Here is a 24,149-nt window from a genome sequence, read left to right on the forward strand (position 1 = left end):
ACCCCATCCCTAGACATGGCTTTGTTTAGATATGAAGATAGTTAGGCCAGGTAGATGTGCTGGCTTCAAGGTGGAAGCAGAAACAGGACCATAACTATTATAAGCATATCTTCATAATCATTTTGAACATGAAGAAAAGTCTACTTTTATAAATTACTTTCTTAATCCATTTTTGTGTTGGAAAAAAAACTATTTTATTCTCCCAATGTGGAATACTTACAAGTAGCCCTATGCTGTAAATTCATGTACTATAGTCATCATAAATACGTTACTTTTAAAACAAACTTAAAAAAAAGTGATAAACTTACTCTTTCTCCTTCAGGTCCTGGTTGTCCTACCATGCCAGGGGACCCAATGAAGCCCTTAAATAAAATAAGTTAAAATTGAGTAGCTTTATTCAAATATTGATAAAAATATAATTTATTAAAATAAATATTATTTAAAATATAGTTTAATAATATAAATATTAGTCAAATACAATATATGTTATCAATATACATATAATTAAACATAATTTACTAATAAAATGTTAATATAAATACGACATAATATGCCTACACATAATCTCATTTCTATTCATGAGAAATGGCAAATTAAAAAGGAGACAGCATCATTTCAATCTTCCCTATTTCTATTCCAGAAAATACAGATTAATCAATAAATTTATCAAATTTATACTGGCCTAGGTATTATGGCGATTATACATATAAATGGATAATCTAGACCCTCTGTTTAGATTCGGAGTGTAATTAGGTGGAGGAGACATACATATAAAAAGATGACCCATAATACAAGGCAGCATATACTGAGAACCAAGTGAGTGATGTATGCAAGAGGTACTATCTGATGTCAGATTCAGAAAGGTCACTAGAGGTAGCTTATATTGGGTTTGACAATGGACTCTTTGGGTCTTTATGAATGAGTAGAAATTAAAAAGGGAGGAGGGTATCAAGAAGGAAGGTGTTAAATGATGTGATTGGGACTGTGATCTAGAGAAGAGAGACGAGGAGGCAGGAGATAGATGACATCAAGCATTTCAGATGCTGTCACATGGAAGGGGGATCAGACTGATTAATGGATAGAATTAGGCAAAAGAGTAGGAAGCTGCAGAGTCATATTTCAGCTTGATCTCAAGAGAACTCCTCCACCATTAAAGCTCTCTCTGAATGGAGCAGGAGGTATCTGATTATCTTTGCATCTTGGAGGATGCATACCTGCCATGGGATTCCTGTTCACGAAGGGGCTACATTAGATGCACTCTGAGCCCCATCCAGCTCTGAGACTGTCCTTCTGAGGCTGTGCCAAAAGTTGTTGGGATTAAAATGACAATTCTGTGGGCTTTGAACATTCAATGTCATCAGCTGCATTTCTGGTAAATACAATGTTTCCACTGACTTTGTGTTTAAATACAGCTGGTTTTTGTTTTATGTTATCCAGCTGGAGGATTGTTTGTAAAGAGGGCCAAAAACAGCTTAATTGAGCTTACACTTAACTCAGTAAGCATCGGGAACCTAAACATTCAAATCTCTGCTCTGCTTGGGTGAAAACATAATGCCTCATGAGTAAGGATTTCAAAGTGCTTTATAAGGCAGTAAAATACAGATGGAGAATCCTATGAGCTAGGTATGTTAATTAGGTGCACACAGGCTGAGCAAAGTGGCAAAAGGGTCAGATTCTTGCTTGCCTATCCATTTGCCAATCATTTATTAAGTGCCTGCTATATATTTATATCTATATGGCTATATCTATATCTACATGGCAATATACATATATCTATATATCTATATATCTATATATCTACATGGCAAAATAGATATAGATAGATATACATGCATATATGTGTGTGTGTATATATATATATATATATAATATAATATATATATATATATATATATATATATATAATACACACACACACACACATAACACTGTGTAAGGTTCTGGGAATACAAAATGATCCTATGAGGAGTGAGGGAGACATAGATATACAACATGCACACAGAGACATATGGTAGAAAGTGATAGAGGCCAGGTGGAGAACCAGACAGAGAAACTGAGTGGCAAGAAAAAAACTCTTAGCTAGTGGGGAGGCGATAGGCTTCCCTTGAAAGTTTAACACCTGTGCTAATCATTGAAAGAAATATAAAAGTTCTAGGAAGTAGAGAAGAGGAAGGAGTGCATTGTAGACACAGGGGATAGCTTGCATGAATATGAATACAGGGAAGTAGGAGAGGATTCATTTAATTCAGGGAATTTTTCTTTGGCTTCAATATAAGACTCATGAAATAAAGCTAGAAAAGTAGGACAGAACCTTACTTGCAAAAGATTTTAAGGAATCTGTATTTTATCCTAGAAGCAAAAGGAAGCCACTGAAAGGTTTTTGAGTTGGGAGGGGACAGTGGTTAGACCTATGCTTTAGGGATATTATTTTGGCAGCTGTGAGAAAGATTAGACTTAAGGTTAGGCAAGAAAGAAGGCTCAGAACAGGCCTTGCTGGATCTCAATGTATGAGGTGTAGGAAGTATTGGATATAGAACAATAAAGGACACTTAGAAAGAACAGTGAGAAATTTAGGTGTCAGGAAAGGACGTCATCACAGAAACAAAGAGGAGACATTCAGAAAGAAAATGATCAATAGTGTTGAAAGTTACAAAAAGATAAGGGGATAAAAAAAACCCATTGAATTTGGCAAGTAAGAGATCATCAGTAACCTCTGAAGAAGCAGTTTTTGAGAAGAGTTGTGTTAGCAATTATTTGTGTGTGTAAAATGCAGTCATGCGCAACAGAATGCTTTAAAATGTTTACTTACTCTTACACCTTTAGGGCCTTGGTTACCTTCCGGTCCAACCAAACCCTAGTAAAGTACAAAAGACAATAGCTATATATTATTTTCATTTCTTTCCAAAAGCTATAAAATGCTGAATTAAATACCACAAAAGACATAATTTTTTACATGCAAAAGGCCAGAGGCCAATGGGATTCTCATAAATTTTTATGTTTAAAAAAACCACTCACTTCAGATCAATGAAGTACAGTGAGTTTTAGGTGTTTAGATAATCTTTCCGTATCATCCAGAAAACATGTAAACTACTTGATAGGACTTTTAAATGTTTGACTAACTTTGAGATTATAATATACAAGAAAAGGAATTAAAACATTTCTTAGCTATTTCTAAACAACTAAAGCATGAACTCTTGTTTATAATTTCTTTTGGTATTTGTGTTTCCTTTATTCATGTGAGTGGAAAAATATCAGAAATTTAGTCTGTAAGAAAGCTGAGGGAATGATTATTTTGGGGAGTAAATACAAGCCAGATAATGGACACCCTGACTCTTCTGAATAGTGTACTTCCAATTATTTACTATGTGTCAGGAACCCTGCTAAGCTCTGGGAATACAAATATAAGCAAAAGGAAAGACTGTCCCTGCCCTCAAGAAGCTTACATTTTAATAGGAAAAGCCAACACATAAAAGGAAACTTCACTCTTTTCCAGGCCATACTCCCAACTCTCTAGATTTTCTCTACCCTGCCAAAGTAGCCTCCTCACTCTGGGAGTTCACTCCGTCCTTCTGCCTCCTTTCTCTGATTGGTCTATTCTTCACACAGCCTCCATTATAAGCAAAGTGCCCAGGTCATTTATTTTTTTTCCATTCCCTTCTGGGCTCTAATCTTGATCCTCTGGACTTCTTTAACCAAGCCAGAATTGGCCTTCTTGCCCTGGTATTTCACTCTGCCCCTGTGGCCCATTCCTTCCATTGAACATTTTCTTCTTAGAACTTCCATTTTGAGGAAAAGTGCCTAGGCCAGACATGTTTTCACTTATCTCCAAGCTCAGCCCCCTTACTCTCTTGAATTTCTACACCGTGTCCCTACACACATACGTTTCCCTCATCGATTTTAGCTTGATTTGATGTGTTGTCTTCTCCATAAGAATGTAAGCTCCTTCAGGGCAGGCACTATCTCTCTTTCTGCTTGTATTTGTATCCCCTAGCACTTAGTAGTGTCTGAGACATTCTAAACACTTAGAAGTGCTTGTTGACTTGACTTGAATCATTGTAAAACATTGGGAATAGAAAAGAAGGAAAGCAGATGAACTTAAGGAAGGATAGATTTTCAGATAAATTCTATCAAAGTTCAGTGCTGTGAGAAGGGAATTAGGCAAAGGATTATGGTCATTTGGGACCAAATCCCAAAGGATTATGGTCATATGAAAAACTCTGAACCCAAAGGTCTCACACAATAGGAATGTTAACTGTTATCACAATCATACACACTGGCCTCTTGTTCCTTAAGGATAGGTCAGATGGTCAAAAGATGATTTGAATACTGATCCCAGGGGTCAGGAAGTACAACAGTTTAAACAATAATAATGACCCAGAAATATAAGGGCAAATGCAGAGGATAGTTACTGCACCTGCCTGCCAGGGTAACCAGGTGAACCAGCAAGACCAGCCATTCCAGGAAGCCCCTAAAATTATGAAAAGAAAATAACGTATCAAAGAACACATCTTTATATGTTTGGATACAATATTCAAACTCAGAAAAAATAGAGTCCCCATGCTAATTCCTGATTGGAACCTCCATGGGCTATTCAAACGGGAAAGGGGCCAGTCATCCCAAAAGAAGTGAATGAAAACAAAATAAAACTAAACCACTTCATCTTGTCAAACTCAAAATCTAATTAATGGAAAATCTAAAGGGACATTTTGGGAAAGTCAAATATATATTTACGCAAACATATACACACAGTGATAAATCTGACTAGAAAAGCCATCAAGTGTTGAGGAAACCAGATGGACCAGAAAAAAATCATAAAAGTGAGTTTAAAAAAATAATTGGTCTCCTTCTGAATTAAAATTCCCTTCTTCAACCATCCTTGCAATCTTCTATGGATGTCTAAGAGAGTGGCATAGTATGGTGGAAAACATATTGAACTTGGAGTCAAATGACCTGAGTCCATGTCCCAGCTCTACCACCATCCAATTGGGTAGCCTTGAGCAAGTCACTTAAATTCTCTGTGCCTCAGTTTCCTTTCCTGTAATATCTCTAGTTCCTATTTCAGTAGGCCGTTCCAAGGCTCCCATGATGATTTATTAATAAATGATTTACAAATATTACCTCATTTGCTTCTCACAACAACCCAGGAGGTAGGTGCTATGATTATCTCCACTTTACTGTTGAGGAAACAGACAGACTTGCACCAGAGTCACACAGCTAGTATATTTGAACTCAGTTCTTCCTAAATCCAGGCTCAGAGCTCTGTGTCATCAGAGATGAATATACCTTATGCTCTGGATCTTAATTAGCTCTAATTCAGCAAACACTTATTAAGTATTGACTATGTTCCAAGCACTGTGTTAGGGGCTGGTACCTAGCAAAATGGTGCCTACCCTCAAAGGGCTTATAGTCTACTGGTGGGGTAGAACCTGTATACAATTACAAGTTGGGAGACAGATGGACCTGTGATTTCATTAGTAAAGGGAACTCCCAAATGAGAAAATTCTCTCTGCCAATGCAGATCACCACCTTGTCTACAGCTCATATTCAGAGTTGCCTAAAACAGAAGTGGCCAACAGGTAGCCCACAATACTTCTAAGTATAGTTGGGACCAAATTAAAATGTAATTGGGAAATACTTAACAAAATAAATAAAAATATAATAGACTATAGATAATGTTTATCTGTGGTTTTCTACATCAATATGCAGCACACAAGAATCCTTATTACAGTTTAGTGGCCCTGTTTCTTTTTGAATTTGACCCTCTGGGCCTAGAACACTCAGAAGTTCAGTGATTTGTCTAGGTTTATACAGCCAGGATGTGTTGGAGGCAGACCCTGAACCCAAGTCTTCCTGTCTCTGAGGCTAGCTCTCTATATATTGTGCCACACAGCCATTTACAAAAAAAAAGTACAAAATAAAACAAAAGTAATTTCAGGAGGAACAAAGTGCTAATAAGGATGAAAAATCTGAGATGATTTAGGAATAATGCAAACTGTTTAAAAACATTAGAAATGCTGAATAAAAAACAAATATGCCTGTTCTGCTACAAGGCATTCATGTGGACCAAATTACTACACTAGAGAAATTACTATGAAGTTAGTCAGAAGCCTTTCAAAGTACATCTTGCCATCTGTGCACACTCTAATGGGTAGAATGTGGAGCAGGAATGGGGCAGATTTGGGTTACAGTCCAATTCTTCCATTGACTGATTAATCAATGACTTTATCGTCCTGTTTCCCCCCTCCCAAACAAAACATCTCTGGCTCTCCCACCTCCATATTTTAGATGAATCTTGAGCTGCGTGTGTTTTTATGTGCCTCCTTCCAGAAGATACATGGTTTGATGAATTGATTTCTTTGTATTATCACAATTCCTTCTATCAGATGCTGTCCAGGACTCAGTGTCTCCTTTTGCTACTGTTATAGCAAATTGATCTGATTCTAGGAGTCTGTAAGTGCTGTTAACTAGCACTTATTAAGCACCTACTATATGCCAGACAGTGTGCTCAGTGCTAAGGACACCAAGAAAGGCAAAAAACAGTCCCTGCTCTCAAGGAGAGCACAGTTTAATGGGAGAGACAACAGGCAAGAAAATATGTGGACACTTAATAAATGCATATTGCCTTCCCCCTTCCCTGAACCAAAAGAGCAGAGATCTTCTCTAATCTCTAAACCTGATTTTAGACTTTTCAAAAGAAAGTAGCGGGCTCAGGGCCACATTACTTGTATTAGCAATGAGAGGCGGCTGGGTTGTGGTCAGAGAATTGCTGCATAAGCGATTCTTCATTTGGCTGTGAGGAGTTTGGGGTTTCTTCAGGCAAACCCACACATTCAGTTTACTTTGTGCCAAAGTCGTATTTCAGAAGTCATTTTTTTCCTCCCCGAGGCCTCCTCCCTGCTGCCCCTCTCATTTTCTTCCCATAATTACTCATTTGCTTTTCAACACTTGTTTTCCCCTAGATTTTCAAGAAACAGCCACTGCACCTGCTTGTGGACACAAGCATTGCATTCTTGGCCACCCCTAGTAATTAGGAATCTTGAAATATGGTGCCTGAGAGACTCGTTTCTCTTCATCTAGGATTTTATAGCACAGTTGAGTGAGAGTGAAACATTGGCTCTGTATCCTTATTTCACGGTCTTTCCTCTGGGGATTGTTTCAGTAACCCCATTACTTCTCCCTCATGCTCTGCTATAAGTTGGCCTGAGGCTTTTTATGGGAATCTACCCTAATGGTATTCTTCATATTAACCTGTCCCTCTTCTTTCTCTCTCTCCATGTATACCAGCCTTATACATGACCACCCATCAAGTGGATAATAGAGCATTATTCCTTCTCATAAAATGATATAGTGACATAAGATCAACTTCTTATTATCTGTAGTGATGGAAGAAGCAATAACTCATCTCTATATTGCTTCAGGATGTTTGTTTGTTTTGAACAATAGCAGATGTGCGGTCCTAATTGCATTTCATTTAGGCTGATAAATTAATTTGAATTCACTAACACCAGCCAGTGCAGGAAGGAAATGGTCTTATTAAAGGATAGGAGGAAGCCAGGCTGATAGAGAACGGAAGCTCCAAATGGATAATCGACATGGAGATAATCAAAAGTTAACTCTACTTAATAGTACATAAAACCTGAGATATAAGATAGGAAAAACAGGGAGAGGTTTAAAGAGGTCTCAATGGTTCTCCTGATACTGTTGAAGGAGATGTCTTTTTAGGACTTACCTGATCACCTCGGGGACCAGGAAGCCCTGGATATCCTTTGATACCCTGCATGGAAGAGAGATAGAGATGTACTATGAAAAGGAAATTCAGATATGTTAGAAGAAGGTCCAAATAACCAGCCAGTAAATAAATTAATAAACATTTATTAAATGCCTATTATGGTACTCTGCCAAATAAAGGCAAAAAACTGGTTCTTGCCCCTGAGGAGCTTACATCTAATGTGGGATAAATCACGCAAACAGCTATGTACAGACAAGCTATATGCAGGATAAATGTTAAATAATGAATAGAGGAAAGACATTAGAATGAAAGGGGGTTGGGAGAGACTTTTTGTTGAAGGTGGGATTTTAGCTGGGAGCTGGAGGAGTCAGGGATGCCACGAGGTAGAGATGAGGAGGGAAAGCACTCCAGGCATGGGGGAAAACCAAAATGCCAGGAATCAGAAGTTAGCCCATATACTCAAGGGTTACATAGCCACGCACAGGATCCTAATTTCTCATGTTGATATTCTTCATTTGGCTTCCTCATCAAGAAAATTTGACTTGGTTGATTTATCAGAGCCATTCATATGGGCTTCATGTTATCAGTAGAAGCAGTAGCATATTTGGGCTAAAAGCAAAATAAAACAAAACTTCCCCAGATCACCCCCTTTTCTGAAAATGTGATATCTAGTTATGCCTCTGTTACATTTGCTGAGGCTTGTCAAAGATTGGGTTAGTTTAAATGACAATGAAATGAAATGCCTTCAGCCACAATCTGTTTGTAATTATTGCAAAGTTGGATCTCATCCAGGCAATTTCCCTTATCCAAATCCTTGTCATAACATTCCCCAAATAAGCCAATATAAATGAGAGCAGCATACTCATAGGGTCATCAGAGAGGCTCTAACAAGCTCTCCAGGAAAGAAGTAGAAGTAAACATTTTCTTAACCACAGTTATAATGGAATATTATATTGCTTATTCCCAAAGTTGTGAGATGGTTGATAACCTCCTGGTGAGATATTTAATTTAGGAGAAAGAATTGAGAGGCAATGACAGAGGAAGAAAGAGCTAAGAGGATGAGGAGGAAGGGAGCAGAAGAAAGAGAGAGAGGGGAGAGAGGGAGGAGAAAGGGAGAGACAGAGAGAGAGAGAGAGAGAGAGAGAGAGAGAGAGAGAGAGAGACAGAGACAGAGAGAGAGCATGCTCAGATCAGGTAATTTTGGAGTTGCTTCTAAATAACTTTATTAGTCCCTCAATAACTGAGCTTTTCTATAAGGTGCTATCCAGTAAACAAAGGAAATAGACATGGCCCTTACTTTAGCTGGGGAAACAATGACTATGAAATAATTGAAGGACCTATTAGATAGATAAACATCAAGTCATTCAGATTAATATAATATAACCAGAAGAAGTAAGTGGTGAATGGGGTATAGAGAAGAGATCTATATTACAAAGGATGACCAGAAGTACATTTGGAAGGGGCTTTTTTAAGAGGTAAGAATCATAGATTAGCAGAGAAGACATAGAGGATGTTCTCATTGATAAAAATAGAAGGGCAGCTAGGGGGCAGAGTGGGAAAAGTGTTGGATTTGGACACGGTTTTTTGGTTATATCCGATTCTTTGTGACCCCATGGACCGCTGGCCACGCCCTTCTATCCTCCACTGTCTTTCAAAGTCCGTCCAAGTTCTTGTTCATTGTTTCCATGACACTCTCAATCCATCTCATCCTCTATCATACCCTTTCCCTTTTGCCTTCAATCTTCCCCTACATCAGAGTCTTTTCAGACCTTAATCCAAATACTGCCTTAGAAAGTTACTAGTTGTGTGACCCTGGCAAGACACTTAACATTTCTCGGCCTTAGTTTCTGCAAGTCTATAATAACACCTACCTCCCAGGGTTCTTGTTAAGATCAAATGAGACACTGTAGTAAAGCACTATGTAAATCTTAGCCATATATTGGTAAGAAGGGAAGAAGATAAGCTCGGTAGTTTAAATATTAATGTTCAGGCACCATCAGGATAAAGAAGTAGCAACATCCTCCAGGAAACTTGAAGATGTCAAACCTGGAGGTGTAGATTTGTGAATCATTCACATATAGTAACTGAAAACATTTTAGAAACCAAACTCCACCAGGGGAACAAGAGTACTCCCTCTAGAACTAGAAGAGAGATGGAAACAGAGATATTCCACTATTGTGTTGAATCAGTCCTTTGCTTTTCAGTAACTGCCCTGTTTCAAATAGGCTGTTGGACAGAAGTCAAGGTATAGAAAGTGTCCTTATGGGTAGAGAAGGAGGTGAATCCTGAGATTTAACCATAAAAAGCAGTGACAGAAAGCACTTTGCATACCTCAGAATACTCTGTAAATATGAGTTACTGTTATCACCATTTTAAAAGACCTGAATTCATAGGCACGTCTACAATATGCAGCTCCAATGGATGCCTAAGTCATCCATACCCAAAACAAAACTTGGGGTATTGCCTGTTCTGTGGTATTCACTTCCTTCAGGTTTTTTATTCATTTATTTGACAAAAAAAGTATTAAATGTGCATGTTATGTGCTAGATGCTAGGGACACAGAAAAGTTTAAAAAATGATAATGTCTGGGGCAGCTAGGGTTGCTCAGTGGATAGAGCACCCCCTTGGAGTCAGAAGGACCCGAGTTCAAACCTTGCCTCAGACGCTTGACACTCACTTGCTGTGTGACCCTGGGCAAGTCACTTAACCCTAATTGCCTCACCAGAAAAAAAAAAGCACTCAAAATGCTTACAACCTACTGCAAAACTTAGACAAAGATGAACATAATTTGTGGCCCTGGGGCACAGATACTCTTATCTCATAGATTACCACACTGGGGCCCTAACCTATGAGGGTCATTTTCTATCTTTGCTCTGTTGAAGTCAACCTGAAGTTTTACTCCAGGGAAATACTCAAAATAAAGTTTAGTATACGTTGTGCTTAGGTTTCCCTAAATGTCAGGGACAGAGACCATAACTGCTCTTCCACTCACTATACAAATGCATAGTAGTTACAAGAGAGTCTTTACTTCTTTGCCCTCCTCTAGAAAATGTGTAAGACACAAAGGACTCACAGGTACCCAAGAACAAATACAGAATCCCATAATACATTCAAACAGCTCATTAGACTCTTTATGGAAGGCAAACAAACTTTGGGGGGGGGTGTACTCAACAAGAAATCCTTCTCCCACCAAAGGTCCAAGCAACTCATTGCAGCAGTGAAGATCCAGTTTGATTTTCTGGGTCCTCTAATCCTTCAGCTGATGGGTGATCTTCCTCCTCCTCCAAAAAGAAAACTGTTGAGGAATCTCTTTCCTCTAAGATACCATTACACAAGTGTTTGAACAAAGGAACTCTTAGACCTGGGACAGTTACCAATACAGCAACTCTCCAAGCTGGCACTGCCTAGAAAATCTCCCTTCTCTGGCCAGAAGGCTAGATTCTGGGATCATGCTATCTAGATTTCAGAAAGTGATAAAGAAAAGTTCATATTGCAGGTTAAACTTAACAGTGTGCCATGCATGCATTTCCCCCCTAAGAGCCAGCTAAAACATTTATCAGCACATCTCTCTGTACATGCCTCCATGGGTGATGTCCTTTAGATGTAAGTGCAAGCCTGGAAAACTGTCCTTCAACCAGGTGAATCCCTCACCAACTTGACCGAGATTATATGACCTTCCTGCCCTCCAACCATCAAAGACGTCAATAGATACCAAAGGAAAACCAGGTGAGCACAGACTGGAAGGAGTGAAGGAAGCTGAGAGTCTAGAAAAGGATAAACTGGATTAAATTTAATAGAGAGTTCTAGAGAATGTGGACTGGGGGAGGGAGCAGGGGAGGAAGGGAATTTGTTTGTGTCCTGTCATCAGTATTAAAGTAGATTATGGGTCTTGGAGGGGAAGTAGGTGGTTAGGAAGCAGCAAAGAGTATACAACTATTAAAAAAAACTATGAAAAGAAGAGAAAGGAATACTGGCTGGAAGAGGTGGCAGAAATAAGTAAAGAATTTTTCAATCTAGGAGAAACCAGTTCAGGGCCAAATATTTCTGTATTCCAAATGTAGTCCAGAAATATTGATTAAAGTCATGTAGAAGTGACTATATTGCAAGCAAATCAAGTGGCCCCTGCTCATTTACTTTCTTTTTAATAACAGAATATTCATCACTTCTTTTGAATGAAAGAAAGAAAAAAGCATTTCTTAGGCATCACAAGGGTCCAGGAATTGCCTGTAGTTCTGGGGATACAAACACAAAAGAGATTGGAGCTTGGCTTCAAGAAGTTTACATTTTAACAGGGAAGGGTGGCCAGGGAGTGATGCTTTGCTCTGGGAAGTGGTTGACTGATTGACACACCTTTTCCAGCAGGAATAGTAGGGATGATATGATCATTTTTTCCAGGGCAAGAGAATGAGGAATGGGGAGAGGGAAGGGAGAGGCTCAACACATGGTGTCACAGCAGGAAGATGGACGGGTCGAATTCTTTTTGAGGGTCTGAAGCCAGCTAGATATAGTGGGCTATGTGATTCTGTAGTTAGGTCCTTAGTGATCATGAGAGCATGGCCCAAGACGAGATACAAAGCAGAGTACAATAATATTCTACTATACCCAATAGAACCCGATGCATACAGCCATCTCCTAATCAGTGGGTCCTTACTTAATTTCCAGGGTTTTGGTGGACTTTTTTAATTTAGCTGCTATACAAGCACTAACACATATTTTGTTATTCATGGGCTCTCTCCTTCCATCATTGATTCTCTCATAGTGCATTTTAAGTACTAAAATTGCTCTATTAGAGGTTATGAGCCATTTAATAGCTGTTATCACATCATTCCCATTTGTTTTTCAGGACTAATTCATATCCCTACAATGGTGAATTCATAAACCCGTCTCCCCATGGCCAAGCCAGCATCCATTATTTCTATTTGTTTTATCACTTTTGGCAACTCAATGAGTATGAGAAGAAACTTCAGAATTTGTTTAATCTGCATTTCTCTTATGATTTATTGTTATTAGATTTCTTCTATGGTTTACTTTTTTATTTTTCCTTTTGCAAACCGTTTCAATGGTTCTGCCATACATTGGTGTCAATTAAATAAATATCTTGAATATTGTACTTTAATCAAGGATGTTTGATGGGAAGATTTTCCCTATTCAATGCTTTCTCTTCCTATGGCTTTATTGATTTAATTTATGTAAATTTAAATATAGAGATATATATTTATAACATAATGTACATACAATATATGAAATCAAAATTACCTTTCTAGTCTTTTGCAATGAATATCCTCTGTCTCTTGTTTATGAATTTTCCCCCAACCACAGTTTTGAAAAGCAACTTCCTCTTTTCTCCTTTCATTTTATAATGATAGGACCTTAAATTTTTTGTATATGTCTAATGAGAGTTTAGTATGGAATATGCTAAAATGGATTGGAGGGGAATCACTATTTTCTGTCAAACCACTTTCCAATTTTCCTAGTAATCCTTGTGGAATGGGGCAGAGGTGAGTTCTTTCCTGAACTTATTTGTGGTCTTAGGTTTTATTGAATCATAGGCTAATGTGTTTGCTTTCTTTGAAGTCTTGTTTGCTACACTATTCCACTGAGTAATACAAAATAGTTTGGATGATTATTTTTTTTTTATAATACAGTTTATAATCTGGTAATGCTATGCTCCTTTAATTACTACTTTAAAAATAAAATGTTATTTTAATATCTTGAACTTTTGCTCCTCCAAATGAATTTTGTATTTAGTTCTAAAAAGCAAACCCCCAGTTGTTTGACTGGCATGGGACTAACTATATAAATTAACTTAGATAGTACTATCATTTTTATTTGTTATTGTTAAGTTGTTATTCCATCACATCTGACTCTCTGTGACCCCATTTGGGGTTTTCTTGGCGAAGATATTGGAGTGGTTTGCCATTTTCTTCTCCAGCTCTTTTTACAAATGAGGAAACTGAAGCAAACAGGGTTAAGTGACTTGCCCATAGTCGAATAGCTAGTAAGTGTGTGAGGCTGGATTTGAACTCAGGTTTTCTTGACTACAGGCCCAGCCGCTCTATCCACTGTACCATCTAGCTGCCCTTTATTTTTATTATACAGCAATGAGCAATGACTATCTAACCAATTACTTGTCTTCCTTTATTTCTGTAAAGGATTTATTATTATATTTATGTAAGTCTTAGTAGGTTAACTCCCAGATACTTCTACTTTTCTTTCTGTCATTTCATCATGATTTTTTTTGTGACTACTTTATAGAAATATTGGTGATGTTTTGTGGGACTTGTTTTGTATCCTGCCACTGAAGTAGAACTATTAATCATATTAGATCTTTTACTTTCTTCCTGGGATTTTCTAAGTAAAACTATCATATCATTTGCTATAAGAATAAATCTGTATCTGTTGTCACTGTCAATGTTTATACCTTTACTTCCTCTCTTGTCTTATTGTTATGGCTAGGATTTAATTGGTTAACAAGGGAATATGGTTTCACTTCAAAACATATGAAATCAGTTCTTCCTCCTTCTCTCCTCTTGACTCACTTAATCCCTTTACATTTTATGCTCCTCATTTCATTTTCCCCACAAATCTTTTGTTGTTGTTGTTCACTTCTTAACTCACAAACAATGTTACAGTTTTTAATAGTCTTATTTAGCCTGAGAAGTATGAAAGCATTGAGAGAATTGCTTGATCTTTTCTGGCATTGTATTTATTTACCTTTCAGCAAGCAAAAAGAGACAAAGGAAAGCTTGCTAGTGCCAGGGGAGATAGGAGAGAGCTGGAGGTGCTGGAGGAGCATTCTTAACTGGTTGGGATAATTATCATCATAATAATAGCTAGCATCTATATAGTGCTTTAAGGTTTGCAAAGCATTGTCCATGTTATCTCATTCAGTCTTCACAACCTCCTGCATTTGGTACAATTATTATTCCCATTTTTCTGATCAAGAAACTGAGGCTGAGGGCAACCAATTGACTTGTCTCAGCTCACCAAGCTAGTAAAGCTCTTGCTCCTGAGGAGCCAAAGTGTTTATCTAGCTCTTTTGTCTTTTTTTTTCTTTGTTTTGTATGTTTGCTTATCAAATACCCTGCCATCCTCTGATTTCTTCACAGAAACATAGAATTTAAGAGCTGGAAGGAACCTTAGTAGTCATTCAGTGAAAGTCATACTGGAACAACAATCCATGTAAAACATAATGGGCAAATGACAAATTTCAGGTTTGCCTGAAGATCTTCACTGAGGGAGAACCCGCTGCCTCCCAGAATGGCCCATTAACTTTTTTAATAGCTCTAATTATTATAAAGTGCTTTCTTTTTGTTGTTGTTAAGTTGTATGTCTTGTCTGACTCTTGGTGACCCCATTGGGTAAATGACTCGCCCAGGGTCACATAGCTAGTGAGTGTCTGAGGAGATGTTTGAACTCAGGAAGAGGAGTCTTTGTGACTCCGGGCCAAGCGCTCTATGCACTCTGGTGCCACCTAGCTGCCAAAGTGCTTTCCTATGTTATGCCTAAACTTGCCTCTTTACAACTTGAGTCCATTTACTCTTAATTCTGCTCCCTAAAACCAAGCAGAACCCTCCCTCCTCAATGTGAAAACCCTCTAACTATACAAAGTAGCTATCATGCCTGCCCTCTGCCCATCCTCCCATCCCACTTCTTCAGGCTACAGCATCCTCATTTCCTTCAACTGGTCCCCATCTGGCACGAAGTCAAAGTCCTTCACCTTCCTGGTTGCCCACCGAAGATGTCTTCTAGGTTACCAATATCCTCGCTAAAACATGGTAGCCAGAACTCAACGACATTCAAAACTTGGTCTGACCAGGGCAGAATGTAAAGGAATCATCACTGCCCTCTTCTTGGACGCCGCAGTGTACTTACAACTGTCCAAGGTCACATCTGCTTTCTTGGATGTTACACCATAGTGCTGACTCATATTGAACTGGCAGCCCATTAAAAGCCTCAGACGATTTTCAAATGATCTGATATCTGCTCACAGCTATCCTACCTTGTAATTTTAAAAGTTGACTTCTTAAGGCCAAATGTAACACTTTATATTTACCATTATTGAATTTCTTCCTATTAATATAGCATTGGTGTTCTACACCGTCAATATCTGTTTGAATTTTGATACCTAGCGTATTAGCTATCTCTCCTACTCTGGTATCAAGGGCAAGTTCAATCAGCACAATTATACTTGTATCTGAGCCTTAACAGAAACATTTACCAACAAAAAGCCAAGCATACATCTAGGGGAGAGAGGGAGATTTTGCTAGCGACTACCTTCCAAGTTGAGATTGAAGCATAACTGACTAATCTTTGGCTTCAGCCATTCAACCAGTGCTGAATCTATCTCATTTTATATGTACACGCGCACACACACACACACACACACACACACACACACACACACACACACATATGCATATATGTATGTATATAAGTATATATATGTATATACTTATATATACACATAATATGTATGTATATGTATTTTCCACAAAGATAGTAAGAGAAGTTTTAGCAAATGTTTTAGTAGGAATAGCTACCCTGCTCTCACCTACTAGTTAAGTGTTCCTGTTTTTTCCCCCAAAGAGATAGCCTAGTATGACCTACTTTTTAGTTCAATTTTATTTAATTTTAAGTACTCATTTTCTCCCTTCCACCTCCATATTCTCAATGAAAAGAAAAACAAGAAAAAGGAAACTCTTGTTAAATATATGTAGAGTCAACCATAACAAATGTCTGCATTGACTATGTCATATACACACATGCACATTGATGTATATGTATTTATATGTGTGTACATATATGTATTTGCATGTATGTATATATATACACACAGATACACATATGCAATATAGAATAATTAGTATATTATATAAGTATGATTATTATAATATATTGTAATTAAATTATATAATTATACTGTAACAATATAATGTATTGTGATGTAACATAATTAAACTAATGTACCACTTAATTACAATATATTATAATGATCATATTATAAAGTATATATACTTAGATATAGATCATATATATATATATATATATATATATATATATATATATATATATATGATCTATAACATCTATCAGAGAGAGAGAGAGAGGGAGGGAGGACATGGCCATTACAGGAAGATGTGTGTGCGTGTGTGAGTGCATATCACATAGGATTATACACATATATATTATACAATATATGCTATTTTGTCTCAGTCTGTACTCTGACCTTATCACTTCTCTGTCAGGAAATGGGTAACATATTTTATCATGAGTCCTCTGGAATCACAGTTGGTCATATTGGTTATAGTTCCTAACTCTTTCAAAGTATTTTTATGGCATGACCTATTTTCGAGGAAGTCTTCCTGCTGTTTCTTGGTGATTATTTCTGCTTCTCCTTCCCTTCCCTTTTCTTCTTCTTCTTCTTCTTCTTCTTCTTCTTCTTCTTCTTCTTCTTCTTCTTCTTCTTCTTCTTCTTCTTCTTCTTCTTCTTCTTCTTCTTCTTCTTCTTCATCTTCTTCTTCTTCTTCTTCTTCTTCTTCTTCTTCTTCATCTTCTTCTTCTTCTTCTTCTTCCTCTTCCCCTTCTCCTTCTCTTGCCCAGGGTCACACAGCTAGTAAGCATCTGAGGCCACATTTCAATTCGGGTCCTTCTGACTCTAGGGTCAGTACTCTATCCCTGTGCCACTTAACTGCCCATGTTCCTTATTTTTCAAAATATTCACTAACTGTACATTCTAGAATTTTGTCAGGAATTAAAGTCATACTCAGTGATCTATAGTTTCCTGACTCTCTTCTCTTCTCTCAAAAAGTGGGACACATTTGCCATTCCCAAATACTATGGTACTTATCCTATCTTAAAAAAATGGATTCAACAATCATACCTGCCAATTTTGCTCAAGGATATAGTGATCTGAATTCATCAAGGGCAACTACATGATTCCTTATTATCTCATTATTTATCTTAGGCATCAACTCCCTATTAGTCATATTTGTTCCATCATTTCTAGACCTTGGAATAGCCTTTTTGAAGTAAAAAAAAAACAAACCCAAAACAAAACAGAAGTAAATTATTAACTGAGGAACTCCATCTTTTCTATGACATCAGTTATCATTCCGTCCACCTCAAGCAGTCCCTTATTTGATCTCTCTTTAGCCGCAATATAGTTTTTTGACCTATATTTGTTGCCCTTTCTTGGCTTTCCTTACCAGGCTCAGCTTAGCACTCCATACCTATAGTATCCTAAGAAGCACATGGTATACTTCTGTGTATTCATCCTCTGTTTCTTTCCCTTGCTTTGATCTGATGCTTACGACTTTTCAACTATTTGATGAGTGTCTTATATATTCACTTAGGTGTCTTTAGACAAATCCTTTTTTTCCTTCTCATCAGAAGTGATTCCCTTTGCATACTCAGAATTTCATTCCTTAGAGCTGCCCCAGGCTACAAGGTTAGAATATTTAATTTTAGCAGATGGAATTTAACATTTTCTGAATTATTTGAAATCTGCTCTCCAGGAATAAAAGATACATGTCAGATTATTTCTGGCTTTTCCTCTCTGTATCACAAACTATAAGAAGGAATAGTAACTGGATAGAACATCCCAGGCTCTAAAGTATGTAAGCGGATGAAAATACAAAGGCAGTTTTCACTTTTTGTTTCTATTAGAAGTCATTTAAAAAAAAAGATTAGATTTGATTAGGGTCTAGGTCTTTTTACATTTCTGTAAGGTGAGTAATAGGAACAGATAAGTGGCTCAGTGGACAGAGTGGTAGGCCTGGAGTCAGAAAGACCTGAGTTCACATTTGGCATCAGATACTTACTATCTGTGTGACCCTGGGCAAGTCTCTTAACCTCTGGAGTAATAGCAAACCACTCCAGTATCTTTGTCAAGAAAACCTCATGCATGGTCATGAAGAGTCAGATATGACTGAACAATAATATAATCTTCTCATATTTTTTCCTAATCTATGGTATTTAGGCTTTTAGTTTCATTATTTTACTCCTAGGAAAACTATTATCTTTCTATTGTCTCTGTATATTCCATCATCAAGATCAGTCACTTTGGATACACACACTTCTTATCATCATCATCATCATGATAACACTCAAAAGATTTTCTCTTTTGAATTCAGAATAAAATCAAAAGGCAACATTGGAAGAATATTGTTCATTTTCTATGTGTTCATATAAATTGTTATCTTTTGATTTTTTCCTGTAAAATTTTCTTCCATTTCTATATTTGAGTCTCTACTCTTCCATTCTTCTGTTTGAAGCATCTATTATTTTACACAGATTCTATATCACAGAGTTTTACATCATCTACTCTTTTGTTTGTATTTTTACTTCTTCATTGAGAGCTTTGATTTCTGTACTAATTTTCAGCCTAATTCATAGAAGCAGGCAACCAACAAGGAATTTATTAAGTGTCTGCTGTGGGGCTAAGTATCATACTAGGTGGATAAGATGCACAGACAAAAATAAAACTGTTCTGGAATTAGAATTATAGGCCTTGAGTTTACATTCCATCTCTGTTTATTGTAAAACTGTGTAACCCTGGCCAAGTCACTTAGCTTTCCTCACTAAGCCTGAAAAATGCAGTTTCATACCACAGTTTCTCATCTCAGCAAAGAAGGGGGAGATATATTCTCATATCTCCTTTTCTGAGCTAATAATATCATCATAATTTCACAGCATTCAATTTTTACTATTGTGTTGTTTCTATTCTTTCCATTTATATTATTGTAATCTTTGTTTATATTATTTTCTTGATTCTTCTTACTTCATAATTCATATAAAGCAGTAATTAGTCACCATATTCATTACTTCTTATAGCACAGTAATATTTCATTACATTAATATACCTTAATCATTTAGCCATTGCCCAACTGATGGGTACGTACTTCTTTTCAATTCTCTGCTACTTTTAAAGTGCTGATATAAACATTTTGGCATATTATGGAATGTCTCTTTTCATCATTTGCCTCCTTGGGGTATAGACCCAGCAGTAGAATCTTTGGGTCAAAAGGTATGAGTATTTTTAAATCACTTTTTATAGGTGTATAATTTCAAATTGCTATACAGAAGGGCTGGTTCAATTCACAGTTCCACCAATAGTGTATTAGTGTACCTGTCCTTCCATAGCCCCTGTATAACCAGTACTTTCTACCATGTTATATCACAACTAGAGGAAATAAAATGGCAAAGATCCTTAGAAATGAATACATAGCCAATTGGATGGCTGGTGTTCATTAGGGAAGAGATAATCTTAAGTAAAGTTAGCTAAAGCTGATATTGTGTTTTTTTTTATGACACTTGGCATTTTGTAAAAATAGTCCTTATGGAAGTTCTTAAACCTTGGACAGGCCTTTAGCTCAAATCTAATTCAAGCCATGACACTTAAAATTCAATTGAATATTTCTGGAGATGCTCTAAGTATTAATCTATAGTAGGAATGTTGTGGGAGGCAGGGTTGGAACAGAAGGAGTGGCTGCCTAGGGTGTGGAACTGCACTGGATGCTAAATGTGGTGCAGATCTAAGAGCTGCCTGGGAGGGGTCTGCCCTTTGGAGCCATTTGCAGATGGCTCTGTAATAGACTGCAATTTGCACCCCTGCTGGCTATATGACACTACTATTCCCCAAACTTTTTGACCACATACCCAATTCACTTTCTGTTTCAAATACCAGTCTAAGTCTGGAAGGGGGTGGGGGTGGGGGTAGGGATAGGGATGGCAATGTACCTGGGTAAATGGACTGTACTGAAGCCATTGGAATGGCTCCAGTCTATGAACCTGATGTTTTATTAAAAAAAGAAAAGCTTGGCTTACCCTGGGCTCTTTTGAAACGTCAGTATGGTTGTATTTTCTATATTCTCATGACATGAATAAAAAAGGAAAAGTCAGTGGCTCACAGCTCGAGATCTTTCCTCGGATATATTCATGGGGAATAGAGAAGGGGGCAGGGGACCAACTGGAGTCCAGAGGAATTTTTAAGGAACTTCAAAGAGAAGGGATATTGTACATTCTCTTTCAATGCAGGTCAAATACTGCTCCTACTGAATTCCACAACTGGTGCCAGTTTGTTGTTATTGTTGTTGTTGTCGTCCTAGCACTGTGTGGTACAGAAATTTGTTTTATTCTAGACCTGCAATTGTATCAATTCAGGGAACTTTGTATGTGGAAAATCTCCCCACCAGTGTAGGTCAGCAACTCCTCTGTAACATATAGTCTTAGAAAATTCCTTGGGACACCAAAGGTTTAAGTGATTTGCCTATAGTCACTCAACTAGCATACAGAAGAAGATCATATTGCTTACATGTAGCCTATGTCAGATGCAGGGCTTGAAACCAGAACTTCTTTATATCGAGGCTGGCTCTCTGTTTCCTTACGCATGCCTCCTCTCATATTACTGAATATAAGATGAACTCTTATATTGGAAAGGTAAAGTAACTTAGAGCACTAGACAGAGTCAGAAAGGTCTTGAATCCTGTCTTAGATAATTATTGGCAGTGTGACTCTGGGCAAGTCATTTAACTTTTCCAAACTGAGTTTTATCATCTAAAACATGGAAATAATAATACTTGGAACATTTTCCTCTCTTGGTTCATAGACTTGAAACTATAAAGCTGCAACGGACATTAGGGCCCTTCTAGTCCAATCCCTTCATTTTATTTTCAGGGAAACTGACCTCTAGAAAGGTTCAGTAATGTCAGTAATTTGTCCAAGACACTATCAAATTGTGATGCTGGAGAAGACTTTTGAGACCCCCTTGGATAGCAAGGAGATCAAGTCAGCTAATATTTAAGGAAATTCAGACTATTCACTGGAAAGTCAAATAGTAAAGCTGAAGTGTAAATACTTTGGCCACATAATAAGAAGATAGGACTCTTTGGAAAAGACCTTGATCTTGGGAAAGGTTGAAAGCAAAATGAGGACAGCAGAGGATGAGATGGATAGATAGTGCCATGGAAGCAATGAACATGAGCTTGGACGGACTTTGAGAGATAGCGGAAGATAGAAAGGCCTGGTGCACTATGGTCCATGGGTCACAAAGAGTCAGACAGGAATGAACCACTGAATAAGAACACACTGGTGGTAAGTGGTGATCTGAGCGCAGGTCCTTTAAGGCCATGTTCCTCTTGTGATCAAATGGGAGAATGCACGTAAACCACTTAGCAAACTTTAACCGCTCCCTATACATAGTAGTTGTTACTGTGAAGTAGGTCTTTAACACTAATCTCCCCTGACCTCAGAATAACAATAAGTCACATTTCCATGTAAGTTCTTCGAAGGAAAGGGTTGTTACAATTTTGTCTGATACATAGTATTCATCAACAAGTATTTATTAAGGGTGTACTATGTGTCAGTCATCGTTCTGGGCACTAGAGGTACAGAGACAAAGAATGAGGCAATCTCCGCTTGCAATGAGGTTACATAATAACAGCAAGCAAAGCATTGGACAACCATTATCTCATTTGATTCTGATGAGGGAGACAAGCATGTATAAAACAGATAAAGCATCAGTACAAAGTTAATAAATATACATTTATGCAAGGTAGTTAGAAGATAGTTTGGAAGAAAGGGCACAGCAGTTGAGGGGATCAGGAAAGGCTTCATACAGAAGATGGTGTTGGAGCTTTGTTCCTTAAGAGAGCGAGGGATGTTATTAGGCGGAGGTAAAGAGGGAGTGCATTCCAGGCATTTGGGACAGCTTGGGCAATGAGATGAGAGGCAGAGTGTGGCTATATGTGAGTGAAAAAGAAAAGACGGGGTGGAGAACCTGTGGCCTTGATACCACATATGGGTGCACTTGAGGACCTAGAGGGCCACATGTGGCCTCGAGGCCACAGATTCCCTGCCTCTGGAAAAGACAGCTTGGCTGACAGAGTGTGGGAGAGGGAGTGTAGCAAATGAGGATGGAAAGAGAGTTTGGGGGCAGGTAGTATAAGGTTTTAAAAACTAAGCAAAGCATTTCTTATTTTATCTCAGGGGCAATAGGAAGCCCCTAGATTTGGGTGGTGGAGTTACATGCTCAGATCTGTATTTAAAGAAAATGACTTTGGCAGGAAGGTGTGTGATAGGATAGAATGGGAAGCGCTGAGGCAGGGAGGCATTTTAGGAGGCTGTTGCATTAGTCTAGGTGAGAAGTGATGAGGTAGCCATGGGAAGAGAAAGAAGGGGTCAGATGCCAGGAATGTTGTGAAGGTAGAAATGGCGAGATCTAGAAACTGACTAGATATATGGGGTGAGAGAGACTAAAGAATCTAGAATAATGCTGAGGTCATGAACATGGTAGACGGATAATAGGTGTTTAATAAATGTTTGTTGCTTAATTATGTAAGTTTACTGTTTACAAAAACTTTCTCAAAACAAACCTATTAAGAGAGGTAGTATAAATACTATTGTTCCCATTTTATAGATGAGTAAATTGAGGCTCAGAGAAACTAGGTGACTTATTTGGCCATATTCAAACAGAGGCAAGATTCTGACTCAAGTTCAGTACCCTTTCCATTATACTTGGGTGATGCCTTATTCTACCCCTTTGGCTGTCCAGACCTTCTTACTAAAAGTGAGCTGGCCTGCCATTATCTGATAATCCTTGGGAAAGGGGCCTCTATGAATAGTCGCTTCATATGATACAGACATATACCTTCTCTTTGCGGCCTCTCCTTTAGCCCTGTCTTAGTTTAATTCCTTTTCATCTTCCTGCCATGCCACGTGAGGAATAGAGAAAGAAGAGGCAGAAATAGGGGCAATTACAGAGCCCGAAACCACACATGGTTCAAGAGCCAACACATAGCCAGGGACTTCTTTCACTGATTTCTCTAGAGAAGGAGTCTGTCCAACAGATTCATCCTGCAGTAGCAGAGGTGTGAACACAGCTATAACGTTGGACAGCTAGCTGAGCAGTGAGCATTATCCCAAAATTTCCTCCTTCCTTTCTCTGCTTTCCCTGCCAGCCCAGACTTTTATTGACTTTGACAGTATGTCTCCCTGTGTGGTCTTTTTCCAGTGTGGTAGCTAATGCCATCTACACCTCTTTTAAATGTAATTTACAAAACTGCCAGTCACTTAGAGACCTTTCACACATGTGAAAGAATGGACTTCAAATCCAAAAACTTCAGGTTGGGTCTTGGCTCTCCCACTTGCTAACTGTTTGGCTGTTGGCAAGGGATTTAAACTCTCTAAGCTTCAATTTACTCATCTGTAAAATGGGAATCATGTTATTTATATTCCTTTTCTCAGGTTTGTTGCCAGAAAAACACTATGCAAATGTGAGCTACTTAATCATTTCTATTTGTTTCTAGATATATAAATGACAGCCTTAATCCCTTACAGCAAACTAAACGATTCTGGTAGAAGTGAAAATGGTAAAAATGAAAAACTTGTGAATTGAAGTTTATCCCATCCCCAAACACCA

The 24,149-nt window shown here is 37.9% G+C and overlaps 1 protein-coding gene across 1 annotated transcript in view; it reads right to left on the reverse strand.

Annotated features, from left to right (window-relative positions):
* Positions 1-24,149, reverse strand: part of COL24A1 (collagen type XXIV alpha 1 chain) — a 353,333-nt gene that overhangs the window by 261,435 nt on the left and 67,749 nt on the right. Inside the window, 4 exon segments of the mRNA XM_078155798.1 lie at positions 309-362; positions 2,810-2,854; positions 4,415-4,468; positions 7,730-7,774. Coding sequence (XP_078011924.1) covers positions 309-362; positions 2,810-2,854; positions 4,415-4,468; positions 7,730-7,774 — 198 coding nt within the window.

The sequence above is a fragment of the Phascolarctos cinereus genome, unplaced genomic scaffold, assembly GCF_003287225.1.
Source record: "Phascolarctos cinereus isolate Bilbo 61053 unplaced genomic scaffold, phaCin_HiC Scaffold_5;HRSCAF=322, whole genome shotgun sequence".
NCBI classification, from domain to species: Eukaryota; Metazoa; Chordata; class Mammalia; order Diprotodontia; family Phascolarctidae; genus Phascolarctos; species Phascolarctos cinereus.